This window comes from Terrapene carolina, unplaced genomic scaffold (genome assembly GCF_002925995.2).
Source record: "Terrapene carolina triunguis isolate 2854851 unplaced genomic scaffold, T_m_triunguis-2.0 Scaffold66, whole genome shotgun sequence".
Lineage (NCBI taxonomy): Eukaryota > Metazoa > Chordata > Testudines > Emydidae > Terrapene > Terrapene triunguis.
The window spans coordinates 62,386,489-62,402,160 of NW_020664417.1; the positions used below are offsets into that span (position 1 = coordinate 62,386,489).

At 41.7% G+C, this 15,672-nt stretch overlaps 1 protein-coding gene across 9 annotated transcripts in view; it reads right to left on the minus strand.

Annotated features, from left to right (window-relative positions):
- The window catches only part of TBC1D1 (TBC1 domain family member 1), a 199,434-nt gene that overhangs the window by 13,722 nt on the left and 170,040 nt on the right, over positions 1-15,672 (minus strand). For 8 of the 9 annotated variants that reach the window (XR_003899761.1, XM_026647989.2, XM_026647988.2 and 5 more), the window contains 2 exons: positions 5,674-5,918; positions 4,937-5,096 (listed from right to left, as the gene is read on the minus strand). Coding sequence is in view for 8 of the 9 variants with exons in the window: in XM_026647989.2 (XP_026503774.1) it covers positions 4,937-5,096; positions 5,674-5,918 (405 nt within the window). In the remaining variant the exon portion in view is untranslated. Of the gene's footprint in view, positions 1-4,936; positions 5,097-5,673; positions 5,919-6,525; positions 6,546-15,672 lie in introns of those variants that run through there. The other variant, XM_026647997.2, reaches the window with a different exon arrangement.

The following is a 15,672-nucleotide window of genomic DNA, read 5'->3' on the forward strand; positions in this document are numbered from 1 at the left end:
TTCCAATTCGGTACATTCTATAAGAGGAGGGCTGCTCTGAAAGATGTAATGGAAAGTGAGCATCTGTCTTCATATGTCTATAGAAATCAGAGAATATCAGGGTTGGAAGGGACCTCAGGAGATCATCTAGTCCAACCCCCTGCTCAAAGCAGGACAAATCCTCAGACAGTTTTTTTTTTTTTTTTTTACCCCAGTTCCCTAAATGGCCCCCTCAAGGATTGAATTCACAACCCTGGGTTTAGCAGGCCAATGCTCAAACCACTGAGCTAAACTTCAAAAATACAGGACACTGCTCTTTAAGGGAATCTACAGTATTTAATATTAATATAGCGAACACCAAGCAAGAATCAAGAAAGATGAAGTACAAAGCAGAACCTAATTAAGCAGAGAATAATACATCTACATGACCCAACACTTGCCCCTAGAAAAGATGCAGATTAACTCAAAGTGACCTATTCGGTATTAAGGTATGAGCTGGATTGATTATATACTTCTGAAATCCCTCACTCGTATATAAAATAGTGAGCAGTGAACAAAGGCCCATTTGTTTTAGGAGCTTATCCATCCCTAAGGCTTGCTGTAAGTGGGCTGCAAGCCAGCGACAATGCAATGTAGGCATCCAAATTAACGTCAGCATGACTGGCAGACATCAGGATTTAAAATCAAGTTATCTACAATCTTGGAACAGAATAAATGTTGTTCTTCCAAGTCTCCTCCACCACTAAGTAAATAGGAGGTTTTAGAGAACCTTTGTTTTGCAGTACCCTCACATAACCTTCTATTCTGAAGTGTTGAAAGTTTGGACAGATGGAGAAAAAAGGAAAAAGGCAATTTTGCTACTTTCTAGCATAACACAGCTTTGTAACTCCAGAACTTCTTTATAACCTATGGCTTTAATACACTGGAGTATAGCCTTCAGAAGACAGTGGGCTCTAAGGTAGTCTAAACGCATTGTACCTTTAACTACTACATTGTTACTGGGTTGCAGGAGTCAATGGCCTGTCCACTATTGGTGCACATGTGCCTCATGCACTTCAGTCCAGAGTCTTTAGCCAGCAGTATCCTGGCATGCACCCTGGTCTTTACCCAGCAGGACCAGGCAGTGTGCATGCGCCCTGAGAATCCTCATGCTCTGCATCAAGGGCATGTAAGGGCAGAGTGCACCAGTGCTCCTCAGTGCTTCTGGCTTTGAGAGGGAGCTTGCAGTCTGTGCGACTGCCAGCTAATTTCTACTGAGTAGTTAATAGTTTTGATATTTTTAATAGCTTTCAGTATGAAGTGGTCAAAGCGGAGACTCTGAGGTTACTGCCTGGGAGTAAGCAATACTGGAATGTGCATATGGACAACCATGCGAAGGAGAATGTGAAGTTACTTACCTGTACAGTAACAGGAGTTCTTCGAGATGTGTTGTCTACATGCACATTCCACAACTTACCCACCACCCCTCACGTTTAGAGTCCTGATCCTTGAGATGCTGCAGTTGAGAGGAAACTGAGGAGCACTGGTGCACTCTGTTCTTATATGCCATCGATACAGAGCATGAGAACTCAGGGTGCACGCACACTGTCTGGATACTGCTGGCCAAAGATTCCAGACTCAAGGGAATGAGGTACCCATGCACCTATAATGGAAAGTGCATATGGACAACACCTCCAAAGAACTCCAGTTCCTGTAGGGTAAGTAGCTTTCCATTGAATGGGCTGCACAGTCAAAAGTTGGCAGGTAAATCAGTTTTCCTTGGTTAGTCTGCATTTGAAACACTAGAATTCAACTTTTTTTTCTTCCTCCCTAGGAATCTAATAAACGAGTGATAAAACCAAAACCTGTCAGGTTGTGCAAAACTGAGTGACCAGTTGTGTAGGAATTACCTGGTTCCCAGCACTATGTGCAGTATTGCCAACTCCAACCATTCAAAAATCATAAGATTGGCTTAAAATCGTGACAATTAAAAAAGAAGTTTTAGGTTTCTATCTTTCTTCAGATTTCTGAGCCTTTGGCATGGCTGAGGGTGAGAAACTTTCATTTTATAAAGGTGTCAGTTCAAGATTCTCACCTAATCATATGCTTCCAGGAGTTGCTGTTTAAAGAAAACCACCAAATATTGTGAGACTTTCAACGCTGGACTTGTTCTTCTGGGAAACAACAATGATTTTTAGGAGGTGGTTTTAGTCTCACATGCTCCTCTGCTGTGACAAGACCCTAGTTCCACATAAGTCATTTACTTATCTCAACCTTTTATTCCACTGTAAATTCTTTGCTTTTTAAAGCTCTATAATCTTCCAGTGGCAAATTAAAAGCAAAACACATGATATGCAAATCTATATATTGAGGAGTCACAAATGTATTAGGTTGGGCATAAACTAAAAGCATGTGTCTTTTGTATATCTGCAGTCAAGCAGTTCACACAGGAGCATACTGAAACATGATAATTGATAATACAGTTAATCATGGATGATTGAAAAGAGGAATGTTGATTATAAACTCAGTGCATGACACTTTCATTTTCATTCCATTCCTGAACAGAATTATTGTCAGTTAGACATTGATTATTGTGAGGCTAACCTGTTTAGAACACAACCTTGTTCCTTGATTAGGTGCTGTGCTCACCATAACTAGCTGTGTATCAAAAAATGCAGCAAATATAGATTTTATCTATATAATCTATTCCATCCTTATCACCATGGTATTTTCCAATTCCATATTTTGCATTGACTTAAATAGGAACAGGACTATTCTCCTTGAAATATATATTTATTATTTGCTTTTGTATTGAAAAAGAGACTGATTAAAAAGGTTAGGAAAGTGGTCATTTTAATGCATGAGTAAATCATTGCACCTTGTATGCTTGATCCCTCAAATCTATTTACCAAGATAGGAAATGAGAATGATTAGAGGTACAGAAACAACTTCCATATAAAGAAAGCTTTAAAAGATTGGGAAGAGAGGAGACAAATGAGAGGACACGCTAAAGATATATGCAATGATGAAGGGCATAGAGAAGGTAGACTGGTAAATAGAAGTGCTCATTCTCATAAGAATAAGATCATGGGGACATTCAATGAAATAGAAAAGCAGAACATTTAAAACTGATAAAGGGACATAAATACCTTTTCACGTAACATGAAGTTAGTATACGGAACTCATTGCCACATGATATTATTGAGGCCAAGTTCTTAATAGGATTTTTTTTTTTTTTTTTTTTTAAAAAGAACTGGACATTTACATGGATGCAGACAATGGGTAACAATTTTCAAAAAAGTGATACAGCAGCCTAAATCACGTTGGGACTTAGGTGCTTTTGAAAATTTTACTCAATAGCCAGAGTTAAAATAGCCAGGGTTATTCTTCGGGGCATCACCCAATCTCTAACTAACTAAATGTTATTTAGGAAGAAACTTTCCCTGTGGAGAAGTTGTTCCATAACTGTGACTGAAAGGTTTTTTGCACCACTTTCAGAAGCAGCTGGCCCAGACAATTTTGGACGCAAGCATACTGGAGTATGTGGACCACTGATTTTACAACAATTCCTACGCTCTGAAAACAATGCTTGATTGTATGTTTCTCTCGATGTGTTTCTTTGTGCCGTGAAGCTAATGTATTTCTAGGATATATAGCACCACTGTGCTATACTGTCTCCTTGGCTCTTACGTGCATCAGCTCCTGCCTACTGCCTAAGCCAGTCGCTCTCCAGACTACTGTACCCCTTACAGGAGTCTGATCTGTCTTGCATACCCCCAAGTTTTACCTCACTTAAAAACTACTAGCTTACAAAATCAGACATAAAAATACAAGTGTCATAGCACACTCTTACTGAAAAATTGCTTACTTTCTCATTTTTACCATATAATTACTAAATAAATCAACTGGAATATAAATATTGTATTTCCATTTCAGTGTACAGTATATATAGCAGTATAAACAAGCTATTGTCTGTATGAAATTTTAGTTTGCACTGACTTCACTAGTGCTTTTTATGTAGCCTGTTGTAAAACTAGGCAAATATCTAGATGAGTTGATGTACCCCAGGGGTACGCGTACCCTTGGTGAGAACCACTGCCCTAAGCAAGCAACTAATCTGGTTGAAATAAGTCATTCTTGCTGTGTCTTATTAACTTTTGGCCACTGTATTTGTTCTTAGTGAGGCAAGTCATTCATCTAAGCGTGGCTCCACTACAGTGATCCAGGCAAAACACACTTTTTATTTCAATATGTACGTATAGTTAATTGAGCCACCCATTTATGGGTATACTGATTTAGTCATGGGACACCAATTGCCTGGTTTCGTGCCCCTCTTGAGTATGTATTGTATTGTATTCCTAGACCACTGTGTGACAATACAACAGATGTAATGCCTGCAAGAGAATGGGCAATGATGGGTCTGGAGTCAGGCAAGCAGAACAGTGTAAAATCTCAGAAAGTGTCCGACCAGATGTTAAATGAAAAGATTAGATCCACACTGAATACTTCAGGAGCAAAGCAGGCTAAAGTTAGCACGATTATACAGCACAGAACAATGTTGGTAGAGCCTCACTGCAGCAATGCCAGCATTCCTTTGTGAAGGGAAAGCCTGGGACATTGCTGAAGTGGGATTTCCAACTTAATGAACGCAGGAGGGCTCAGTAATTGGGAAGTATTATAGCACTCAGCTGAAATGAGAAGAATGAGGAAATCCAAAGAGAAAAAAAATTAACAATAGAGGTGAAGAGACAAGACAGTCAGTTCCAACCTTCTACGGTCTCTGAACAGCATTTTGCTATAAACTCCACACATTCACTTCCTATAAGTTGACTTTTGTCACTACACAATACATCAGTGGAAGGGACTATTAATCAAAAATAGCATAAATATTGTCTTAGGTGTATGAAACAGGCTGGAACCTGTAGCAATGCAAACACAGTTTCAAGAAGACCAGAAAGATATTTTTATGAAGAGTTACCGAACACTCTGGCAACAAATCCCAGGGGAAACTGAGAGGCAAACATGGTCAGAAACCAGGGGGCAGCATAGAGACTAGGGCCAATCTCATGCTCCTCCAAGTGATTGTAGAGATCTCTATGGTAATCGTGAAGAAGTCTGGAAAGTTGATACATCTGGATCTGCAAAGAAGAGAAAGAGAAAAAGCAATGAAGAACTGACTAAGAATAACAGACTAGCTGGAAGTTATAAGAACAAAGCTCATGCTATACTTTCTCATGAGAAAGAAGGAGTGAAAAATATCTACCAATTAATGTTCAAACACACTTATAAGAAACTAAAGTAACCTGGAGCCTTTTCAGTGACTCAGTGGGTAGCACTTCATGATTGCTCACATTAACCATCCCTCTCACCCCTAAGCTGGCAGAGGTAATGCTCCCTGTTTCAGGGTTCCCTGTATTTTCTCCCTACAATAGCAAACTATGCAGGGCTATCTGAAGACACACTTTCATACAAGGGCTACTTGAATGTAAATTAGTCTTAAGCAACAGAGTTGTGTGTGTTTTTCATAATTTCCCAATGGCCTCTCTCAAACTGAAACATTAATCTCTTTAAGATCTAATCCTCTTTATAGCGCCCCTTCTCCTCTTTAGTGATTCTGCAGTGGAGTCAAAAAGCAGAATCTGACAATCACATCACTAACAAATTATATTGCTATTATCAGCAGCATCCTTTTTACAGAGGCATAAAAACAAATACCTGTAAAATAGTCATGTCGGGACGATACTGTTTCCTTAGGCCCATGTCAAACATAAGAAACTTCAACATCTTAAAAGCATCTTCTTCAGTCATATGAAGCAGCAGAACTCCTGCTACAAAACTAAGGCCCTGGCAATACCCTACTTCCGGGTCCAGAAGAGAATAGGCCTTCAAAATATTGTAGAGTGACAGCTGCCCAGCTCCCAGTTGTGCTGAGAAATAAGGATGTGTTGGAAAGGTGCGTCCTGTGAAAACAACTGAGGTTAGCAATTCGAACTTTAAACAAAACAAAACAAGCTTGCTAGGTTACCAAGTTAAACAAACAATCTTTTAAAGTCAACTTTCAATGCTGACATTATTGAGTTTATTATATAAGGCAAGGAGAGCTTTTGTACCTTAGAAATATATATTTTTGTAATTTAAAAAAAGACATGGCTTATGGACAACTGCTGGGGTCCAAATAAAGAAGTCTTAGACCAATGTTCAGCTATCTGGGCCAGATTCTGATCTCAGTTTCTCAATCATAAATTGAAGTCAATGGTGTAAACTTCAGATTTATAGTGATGCAATGATAAGAATAGGTTTCAGAGTAGCAGCCGTGTTAGTCTGTATCCGCAAAAAGAACAGGAGTACTTGTGGCTACTAATGATAAGAATCTGATCCTCTAAACCTAAAGCAAACAGGTCCACCACTTCCCCCCTCTACTCAATTATCAATTAAAATCAGGTTTTTTATCAAACAGAGCCATTTTATTGAACTTTCCCTACAGATTCCTATCAGTATGTAAATGATCACATTGAAGGTCTAATGTTCACAGAATATTAGCAGGTGTTTCAGAAACAGAACATTTACCTTTTTGGAAGAATAAAAAACAACCATGAGATTTCCCCCCAACAAGTTATCTGAATTCAGAGGAAGTTTTAATACTTCTTTTGTTCCAGGACAAGTGAAGTGTCTTTTGTAGTTGCTCGCTTGTTAAGTATCACCCCACCCTTCAGCTTCTGGAATGTTGCTGTATTGCTCCTGCTGGAGGTGTGCTGGCAGATAACATCAGGGCTCTTGTTTCAAAAAGACAAAGCCTGGGGCTGGTTCTTCCTGCATTCTGGTTAGTGCTCTGAGCTACCAAGTGAAAAACCTGCATTTGATTATTTCTGAGTCTGGTCTCATGGCTGCCAAGGCTGTTAAGGAATTGAGCGCTGCAGAGGCAGTGTGATTAGCTTCCCAAGCGAAAGAGCAGCTTGCATTTTTCTGCAGGGACTTCTTTGCCTAAGCTAGAAGTTATTCTAATACATTCTGATGAGAGACCCATGTAGCTTCTCTCTGTCAGCAGCAAGGCCCCTCCGGCACAAGTCATTCAGGGAGAAGGTATAAATTGGGGTCTGGAAAAAATCCAGTACAGAGGGGTCCTGAAAAAGGAGTGGGTGGGCTGGAAGCAATGTTGCTAATCTCACTATTTGGTGTATTTCTTAAAGCTCTAGCTGCTGCTGGAGTCCTGTAATTAGATGAAAATCAGCTTTTCCTTAAAACAAAAAAGTTTGTGGCCCTCATAACTGCAGAGAAAAAGCTTTAAAATGTGATCTAAATGCACCCTTAAAGGCTTAGATACTAAAAGGTAAATAAAAAAACCCTAAATTTATTTTTGAAAAATACTAATTTTTACGCTAATCTTGTGATTTTTGAATGCTTGAAGTTGGTAAGTTTGGGAGGAGCAAGAATACTGCAGGTATTTACCTCTGAACAGCGCCAAAAAGCCACAAGCCAACAAGCTCAGCAGGAGAAAAAAGTGAATGTAAATCCAGTTATTTGTTCCACATTCACTCGTGCATTTTGGGTCAGAAGTCTCCCATTGACTTCAATAGGCTTTGGATCAAGTCCCATGAAAGGCAAAATATAAAAGTCATCTTAAAGTTAGGTAGACTGATTTTTTTTTAAAATGTACTGAAGCTACAACAAACTCCTAAGAGTTCTGTAACTGAAAGATGAGACCAAAAAAATCCTCTAATTTTTAATTTATTTTGTTCATACACAAAGTGCTGTCAAATCCACAAGCGAGACAATCTCAGATTATCCCCCTCGACTCGCCAGTTAAGACTTTGGAGGATCAGGACCTACATCAAATGAACCTCGTGGCTCTAAGGTGAGCAGAGATGCTCATGTGTAAGTCTTTGCAGGATTGGCCCCTCAGTTTGTATAGATACTTCACAGAACAAGAGGGAAAAGAAGTTTTTTAAAAACCCAAACAGGAAAATGTGATTAAAAAAATAATAATAAAAAAAAAAGGCAGAGAAACTGAGGCAGGTGCAGTACATAATTCTAAATTTTTTTTAATTGAGCAGAGTGTAAGCTCCTTGGGGCAGGGACTGATTTTTTGTTCCATGTTTATACAGTGCCTAGCACAATGGGGTCCTAGTCACTATCGCAATACCAATACAAATACATTTCAAGTAGACAGTGATCATCTGATGGTTCTGATAACAATGGCTGTACCACTGTACAATTCAGTGTGACTTCAGAATGAGAGACAAATATTTCTACTAATCCATAATCACAACAGGGGGGGAGGAATAGCTCAGTGGTTTGAGCATTGGCCTGCTAAACCCAGGGCTGTGAATTCAATCCTTGAGGGGGCCACCTAGGGATCTGGGACAAAATCAGTACTTGGTCCTGCTAATGAAGGCAGGGGGCTGGACTCGATGACCTTTCAAGGTCCCTTCCAGTTCTAGGAGATAGGATATCTCCATTAATTTATTTTTATTTTATTTATTTTAACTGGATGCTCTAGCTGAACTGATTTATATTGATTCATGGCAGCTGTGCTGTCAATGCAGAGTCTTCAGTGCCTAGCAGCACACTGGGCATTGTTTAATACAATTCACGTCCTTTTGAACCTTGTTTTCTTAGGCAAGGTTAACATCAACAAGGATTTGTCTTTCTTCGCTATTCCAGCTCTGACAAGGTCAGATTCCGACGCCCTTACTCATAGTTAGCTGTACTTTTCAATTCCGTGAATTCATTGGCACTTCTTGTGCTGCTCATTAGTCTTAACTATGAGCCTGGCTGTGCACCTGCTCAGGAGTGGGGGCATGAACTACTCACATTGCCAGCTGCAACACAGGGAGGGAGAAAAGGCCGGCATCTTCCAGTGGGCTGCTACTGCATGTGGGCAGAGAATGGCAAGAGCCATGGCCCAGCAATACCAGGAGAGATGAGCTGGAGTGCCGATGAGAAGCACAGTCAGGAAAGTAACAAATACTTTCCTCATGGACAACCAACCTAATTCTCAATTACTGAGGGACAATCTCCACTCATTGATATATTTTGCTTTCCACAACCAAATCTCTGTACAACTTTTCATGAGTGATGTACCCGAGTATTCAGATTCTAATACACCTCTACCCCGATATAATGCTGTCCTCGGGAGCCAAAAAAATCTTACTGCGTTATAGGTGAAACCACGTTATATCGAACTTGCTTTGATCCGCCGGAGTGTGCAGCCCCGCCTCCCCGGAGCACTGCTTTACTGCGTTATATCCGAATTCGTGTTATATCGGATCATGTTATATCGGCATAGAGGTGTATCTAAACTGTATTATTAAATCTATTCACCTAAATTTGGGTTATTGTTTATTATGTACTCTATGTATCATATGCCTTGAAAAACAAACTCTGTATTTGTGGATGATCTAAGCACTATACCCAGATGTACAGACACTCTTTTCTCAACCTATGTATTATATAATTTTTTAAACATTAGCTTTAATAAAAATTTTAAGCTACATGTTGAGAAAATCCGTCTTGTCCTCACAACACACAGGTTCCACCACACAGCTATGCATTCTTACACAAGAATTCTTGAAGATCTATTTCAGATAAACATATCTGATAGCCTAGAGAAATGCTAGTTGAAACATGCAAATTCTTTGTAACTACCTGTCCAGCTGTTGCTGCTTGCCTGTTCACAACATTTTTTTTTTAACCTCCCTCCTTAGGAGTATTTAGTTTTCTTGGTTCATCTTATTAAAGTTTTAGGGCTTGGTCCATCTTTCAGATACAGCTTTCTCATACAGTTTGAAAACGTTAATGACTGAATTTATGCAAAAGCGCACAATTACTACTTTTGCCAGGACATGCATTTGTTTTATATATCTGAGCACATAACTGAGACCATGAAGAGACAGTGTGTGCACACGCACTTTTATTAGCATGGGGCAAAAGACCTGTAGACTACTGAACCATCAAGCCCCAAAAGTCTGCTGGTGAGCCATACCGTGCACTATTGACTAACTACAGGAAAGGCTAGCCAACACGCCCACCCTCCCCCGCCAAAAAAACCCACCTTCATACTGTGGAGCTGACTAGCCAGAGTTGATTTCAAATAAGATCACTGAAGCCTATATTCCCTTCTCTATTCTTAGCTTATCTGTGTCACACTGGGGCATGACCCAGGTACCCCTTGGTACCAACTGGCAGAGGAAACAGGGATTGTACAGGGTTTTAGAGGGATCCCCTGGGTTGGATATCTGCATAATAGTTCACCAAAGGTGGCATGTGAGGTCTCTACCAAGAGTCAGTTGCTCACTGGTCGACACAATCATTGTGAGATGTACATATAGATAATCCTTAAAGAGTTGGGTATCTATACTGAAAATTATGCTCTTAAGATCTTAGAGTTAAGTCAGGTCACCGAGAGGTGACATACCTTGGAAATGTTCCTGTCAGGCAGGACGTAACTGACACGTATAGTTGGTCCAATAAAAGATATTACCACAACCACTTTGTTTCTCTAATATCCTGGTGCTGACGTGGCTACAACACTGCATACACCTATCTCCCTTTCTGGCCATTTGTGTATTGTATGTCTCTCAGTGTATGCTATTTTGCAAACTGATCCAGGTGCAAATTGAGAGATTGCAAAATTTACAGGAGAGAAAATCTACAGCAGAGGGTCTCAACCTTTCCAGGCTATTGTACCCCTTTCAGGAGTCTGATTTGTCTTGCATACCCTAAGTTTCACCTCACTTAAAAACTACACCTCTACCCCGATATAACGCTGTCCTCGGGAGCCAAAAAATCTTATCGCGTTATAGCGAAATTGCTTTGATCCGCTGGAGTGCGCAGCCCCGCCCCCCCGGAGCACTGCTTTACCGCGTTATATCCGAATTCGTGTTATATCGGGGTAGAGGTGTACTTGCTTACAAAATCAGACAGAAAAATACTAGTGTCACAGCACACTATTACTGAAAAATTGCTTACTTTCTCATTTTTACCATATAATTATAAAATAAAATTGGAATATAAATATTGTACTTACATGTCAGTGTATAGTATATAAAGCAGTATAAACAAGTAATTGTATGAAATTTGAGTTTGTACTGACTTCAATAGTGCTTTTTATGTAACTTGTAGAATTAGGCCAATATCTAGATAAGATGATGTATCCCCTGGAAGACCTCTGCGTACCCCTGGTTGAGAACCACTGATCTACAGGACCAAACAAACAGTAGGGAGCTGCCCTGTTAATGAATCCAGACAAAGGATCGGTGTGGTACATCTTGGAGTTCAAAGAAACATCTTCACCTAGGAGGCAACTGACAGCATGCCTGCCTCATGGAAGAAGGGTCATAGCCTACCTGCTATAAAGCACTGCAAGGATTTTGGATCAGCAATACTTGGTTAGACATGAGAGTATCTTGTTAATTAACTCTAGGCTCAGTCTAGAACATGTGTTAGGAGGGGGCGGAAGCCGGAAAGAGGTGTGGCGGGGGTGGGGACTTGGGGGGAAGGGGTGGAATGGGGGCATGAGGGGGCAAAGCAGGGGCAGGAAGAGGTGGGAAAGAGGCGGGTCAGGGGCAGAGCAGGGGCTGGAAGAGGCGGGGCAGACCAGGCTGGGGCCAGGTCGCTTCCTGCTGCCGGTGCCAAGCCCCCCGCTATCTCTCAGGCCGCCCTGGACCCCAAATCCCCCTGAAGCATGGGGTCCCCCAACACGCGGGGCCCCGGGCAGTTGCCCCAGTCTGTCCTATGGACAGCCCAAACATTGGTGGAGCTGGGCCCACGTTCCTGAATATTGGTGGAGCACGGGCACCACGGGCCCATATAATTTGCCGCCTATGTGCAGAGGGACAGTGGGTCCTGCGAGGTGTAGAGTAGAGTGCTTGTGTGTTGCCTGTGGCCGGTGAAGATGGGGAGCTGACCAGGGCAGGCACAGCCAAGGCTTCCTGATGCTAAGGACGGGTAGTGCCTCACAACACTAGGTACCGCTGGGAAGTGTCACATTGGGACCATTCTTAAAAGTTATTAAAGGCAGATCAAAGGCCACTGCTCAGCCAACAAACTGTACAACCGGAAGTGCTCTATATTCTTTTTCTTTTTCCTTATTTTTTGTGCTGCTAAATGTTGGAATGCGATAGGCTAATAATCCTCAGCACTGGCTGTGACAGAGCAGTGGCACTGGGTAACACAAATATTTAAATACTCATAATGTGAATTGCAAGCAGTTGGTTGGCAGCCGTAGAAGTAATATCATGATCAAATCTACGTCAGCCAAAAACCCTGCACAAAAATGTCCTCATTTTTAATGTGCTTTTGGCCTTTTACTATCAGCCATAAAACAAATAGCTTTGTAATATAACAAAAATATTTAGTCAGAATCCCTCTCCTTTATTAGTAATTAACCATCTCTCTCCACTTTTCCGAAGAATGCTAAGCTCTCTGTAGTAGATGCAAGTGTGGCCATCCACCAACTAGAGGGGAGAGGAAACATTCTTCTCTACCATACAACATGTGTGTCACTTTAACTAATCCTAGCCAATTCCCTCACAGCTTGGTACCTGTGTAAGCTCACCTGCCTCTGCTGAAGGAATTTACCTCTGTTCCTCACAAGTAAGAGCTTGTCTACACATGGAGTTGTTCAGGTACAACCCTAACCACTAAGATAATCTCTTACAGTAGAACCTCAGAGTTATGAACACCAGAGTTACAAACTGACCAGTCAACCACACACCTCATTTGGAACCAGAAATATGCAATCAGGCAGCAGCAGAGACCCCCCCCCCCAAAAGCAAATACAGTACAGTGCTGTGTTAAACCTAAACTACTAAAAAATAAAGGGAAAGCAGCATTTTTCTTCTACCTAGTAAAGTTCAAAGCTGTATTAAGTCAATGTTCAGTTGCAAATGTTTGGAAGAACCATGACTTTTTTTCAGAGTTACAAATAACCTCCATTCCCGAGGTGTTCATAACTCTGAGGTTCTACTGTATTTCAGGAAAGGATGTAAAACCTCCTCATACCCAACTACTTCTGGTAAACCTAGATTCTAGGTTTAAAGTATAGTTCATTCAGTTATACTCTCTATACAAAGAATTGTAGTTTGTCTTCCCACATGCATATTATTGCCAAAGTTTACTGATTTTATTAGTCTCAAACACAATTTTACCATAATACTTGGTTACTGGGGAAAACCAACCTAGGGCCCCAATCCCGCAAGGGGTTGATTACGGCTCTGTGCTGATGCAAAAAAATAAAAATAAAAAGATTCAATTGCAGGATCAGAATCTGAAGGCTCAGTTGTGCCCAACCTCTCAGAGAGAGCAAAGACTGTATACTGTATCGATGACAACTTCTATATTAAGAATCAGGCCATGGCCAACCTATTCCACACCAGCCAGTGATATTAGATAGGGGCAGACGGAGAAAATGTTACACCCTCTTCAAGGGTGACACAGCAGCCATGCTTTCTTGCCACTCCTGAAAGCATCGACCTTGTGTGAGGCACAATGCCTCGCAGGTGCACTTGCTGGAGTGGTGAGTGCATCTCCCTAACATGGAGCTGAGGTTTAATGCAGCAGTTTAGCCCCTATTGCTCTCAGCTAAATTACTATTCTACAAAAATTCTTTATTGGACTAATAATAATAAGAAACATGAGGTCCACTAGGTTAGCTATGTGCTACCTCTTTAGGATTACCAAACGTCATCTAAAATGCGCAACGTGTATTAGTCATTTAGATTAAAGCAAAAAGTAGTACCGATTTTCCCTCAAGTTTTAACCAATTAACCAAATGACAGTTGGTTAGCTATTTACAATTCATGCCTTCCATAAATGACAACAGTTTCATTACAATTTTTAGTAATCAATCCTAAAGATTATTCTTTCATGGACACGTGAAAAAGACCAAATCATAAACCACATTCTCCTTCCATAGTACTCTGAAATACAGGACCAGTTTATTCATTTATTATTGTAGAATTCAATGCATGGTCTTTAGTCTTAGAGTTAATCAGGGATTACAACCGAGGAATAGTTGGAGTCTTCTTAGAAAAATAGATTAAATGTTTGTGTTTGAGACTGTACACTGCATTAAAACAATATCTAGGAGGAAAAAAGAGAATATTTATTTGAATTCTAATGTTTTCAACAGGGCTACAGGCCACAACATACCAAGTAATTATGGCTATGTAGGCAACATTTTAATTGCCCTTCAGCCCCTAGCAGATTACTCCTGGGGGAATTCCGTGCCAAAAAATTCTGTGCACAATATTTCAAAATTCTGCATATTTTATTTGTTAAAATAATACCAAAATAATTGAAACTGGCCTGATTATATTGTAATTTATTTTAGAATATCTGTCAGCAAGTATTCCTGTAACAATACAGACAACAAAAAAGATTCAGGAAATGTTTTTTGACAAACAGATTCCTTACTAGGCATAGTAACACTGAACTCTGAATGCAAATTAATTTAAACTACAATACAGAAACGTATTCCCTGCACCCCTCAAAAGCAGTGCAAAGGCTGGGGGAAGGGGGGGGGTAACAGAGGAGCTGAGGGACGTAATTGCTGAGAAGGAGCCTGGGTGTGATCTTGGAAAGCTGTTGGGTGCGCGTGGGAAAAGTATGCAACAGAGGGTTTTTTGTGGGGGAGGGACTGTTAGGGAGTTGGGAAGCCTCCCCCGTGCAGACCCTGGCTGACCCCTAGCCTCTCCCATTTAGTCAAGCACATCTGTCCTTGTATGTCCCTGCACCCTCCCATGTGTCCCTGCATCCCCACTCGGCCACCGCTCCTCCCCCCATCCTCACGTGTCCCTGCATCCCCACATAGCCAACCCGTCTCCCTCCAGCCCCAATTGTCCCTGCACCCCCACTCAGCTACCTGTGGTCCCCCATCCCCATGTATCCTGCACCCCCACTCCGCCAACCATCCTCTCCTGTCCCCATATGTCTCTGCACCCCCTGGTCCCCGCAGCCCCATGTGGCCCTGCACCCCCACTCCCATTGAGCCCCTAGCTCAATGCTGTCACCCCACTAGCTCCTGTGACCCCACCCCATCTGTTCCCACCACTAGCCCCTCCACTAGTCTACGTGACCCCCCCCCACCCCCAGCAGCTCCTCATGCCCTGCTCGATCCATCCCCCTTATATCCCGTACATCTTTACTTGGCTCCCGGGCAAGGAGCTGTGAGTAAGGCAGCCTCTCCCCCTTCCTCTCCACGGTTGGCTTAGCTGGCTGCCCTCCACGGTTGGCTTAGCTGGCTGCCCTCTCTTCTGGTGCCACAGCAGCCCCTGATGGGCGAAAGGTGTAATTGCAGCACCTTCCTGGCAAAACGTATTTTCTGCAGGGGGAGGGGAGAGTAGTCTGTAGGGGACATGAATTCTGTGCATGCAAAGAGGCACAGAATTCCTCCAAGAGTAGTAGATGCCTCAAGATATCTGGGTTCCAATGAGGAAAGACAGCTAACGGTAAGGATAAGCCTGTGGCTGGGATCATGGAAGGTAGGGACAGTCAAGGGAAACCTATCTCGGAACGGAAAAAACAAATCTCTTTTGGGTGGAAGGTATATACTGCCAGTGGGGAGGAGAGGCTGGAGTTGGTAGGGAACTATCGTTGAAAGAGGAGAAAGACTGCAATAGAAAATACCAGGAGAGGACAAGAAAGCAGACTAACAAAGTTTGTGAAAGAAAATGAGTGAACATGGCTGGTATGCTGGCCGGAGAAGAGCATCGC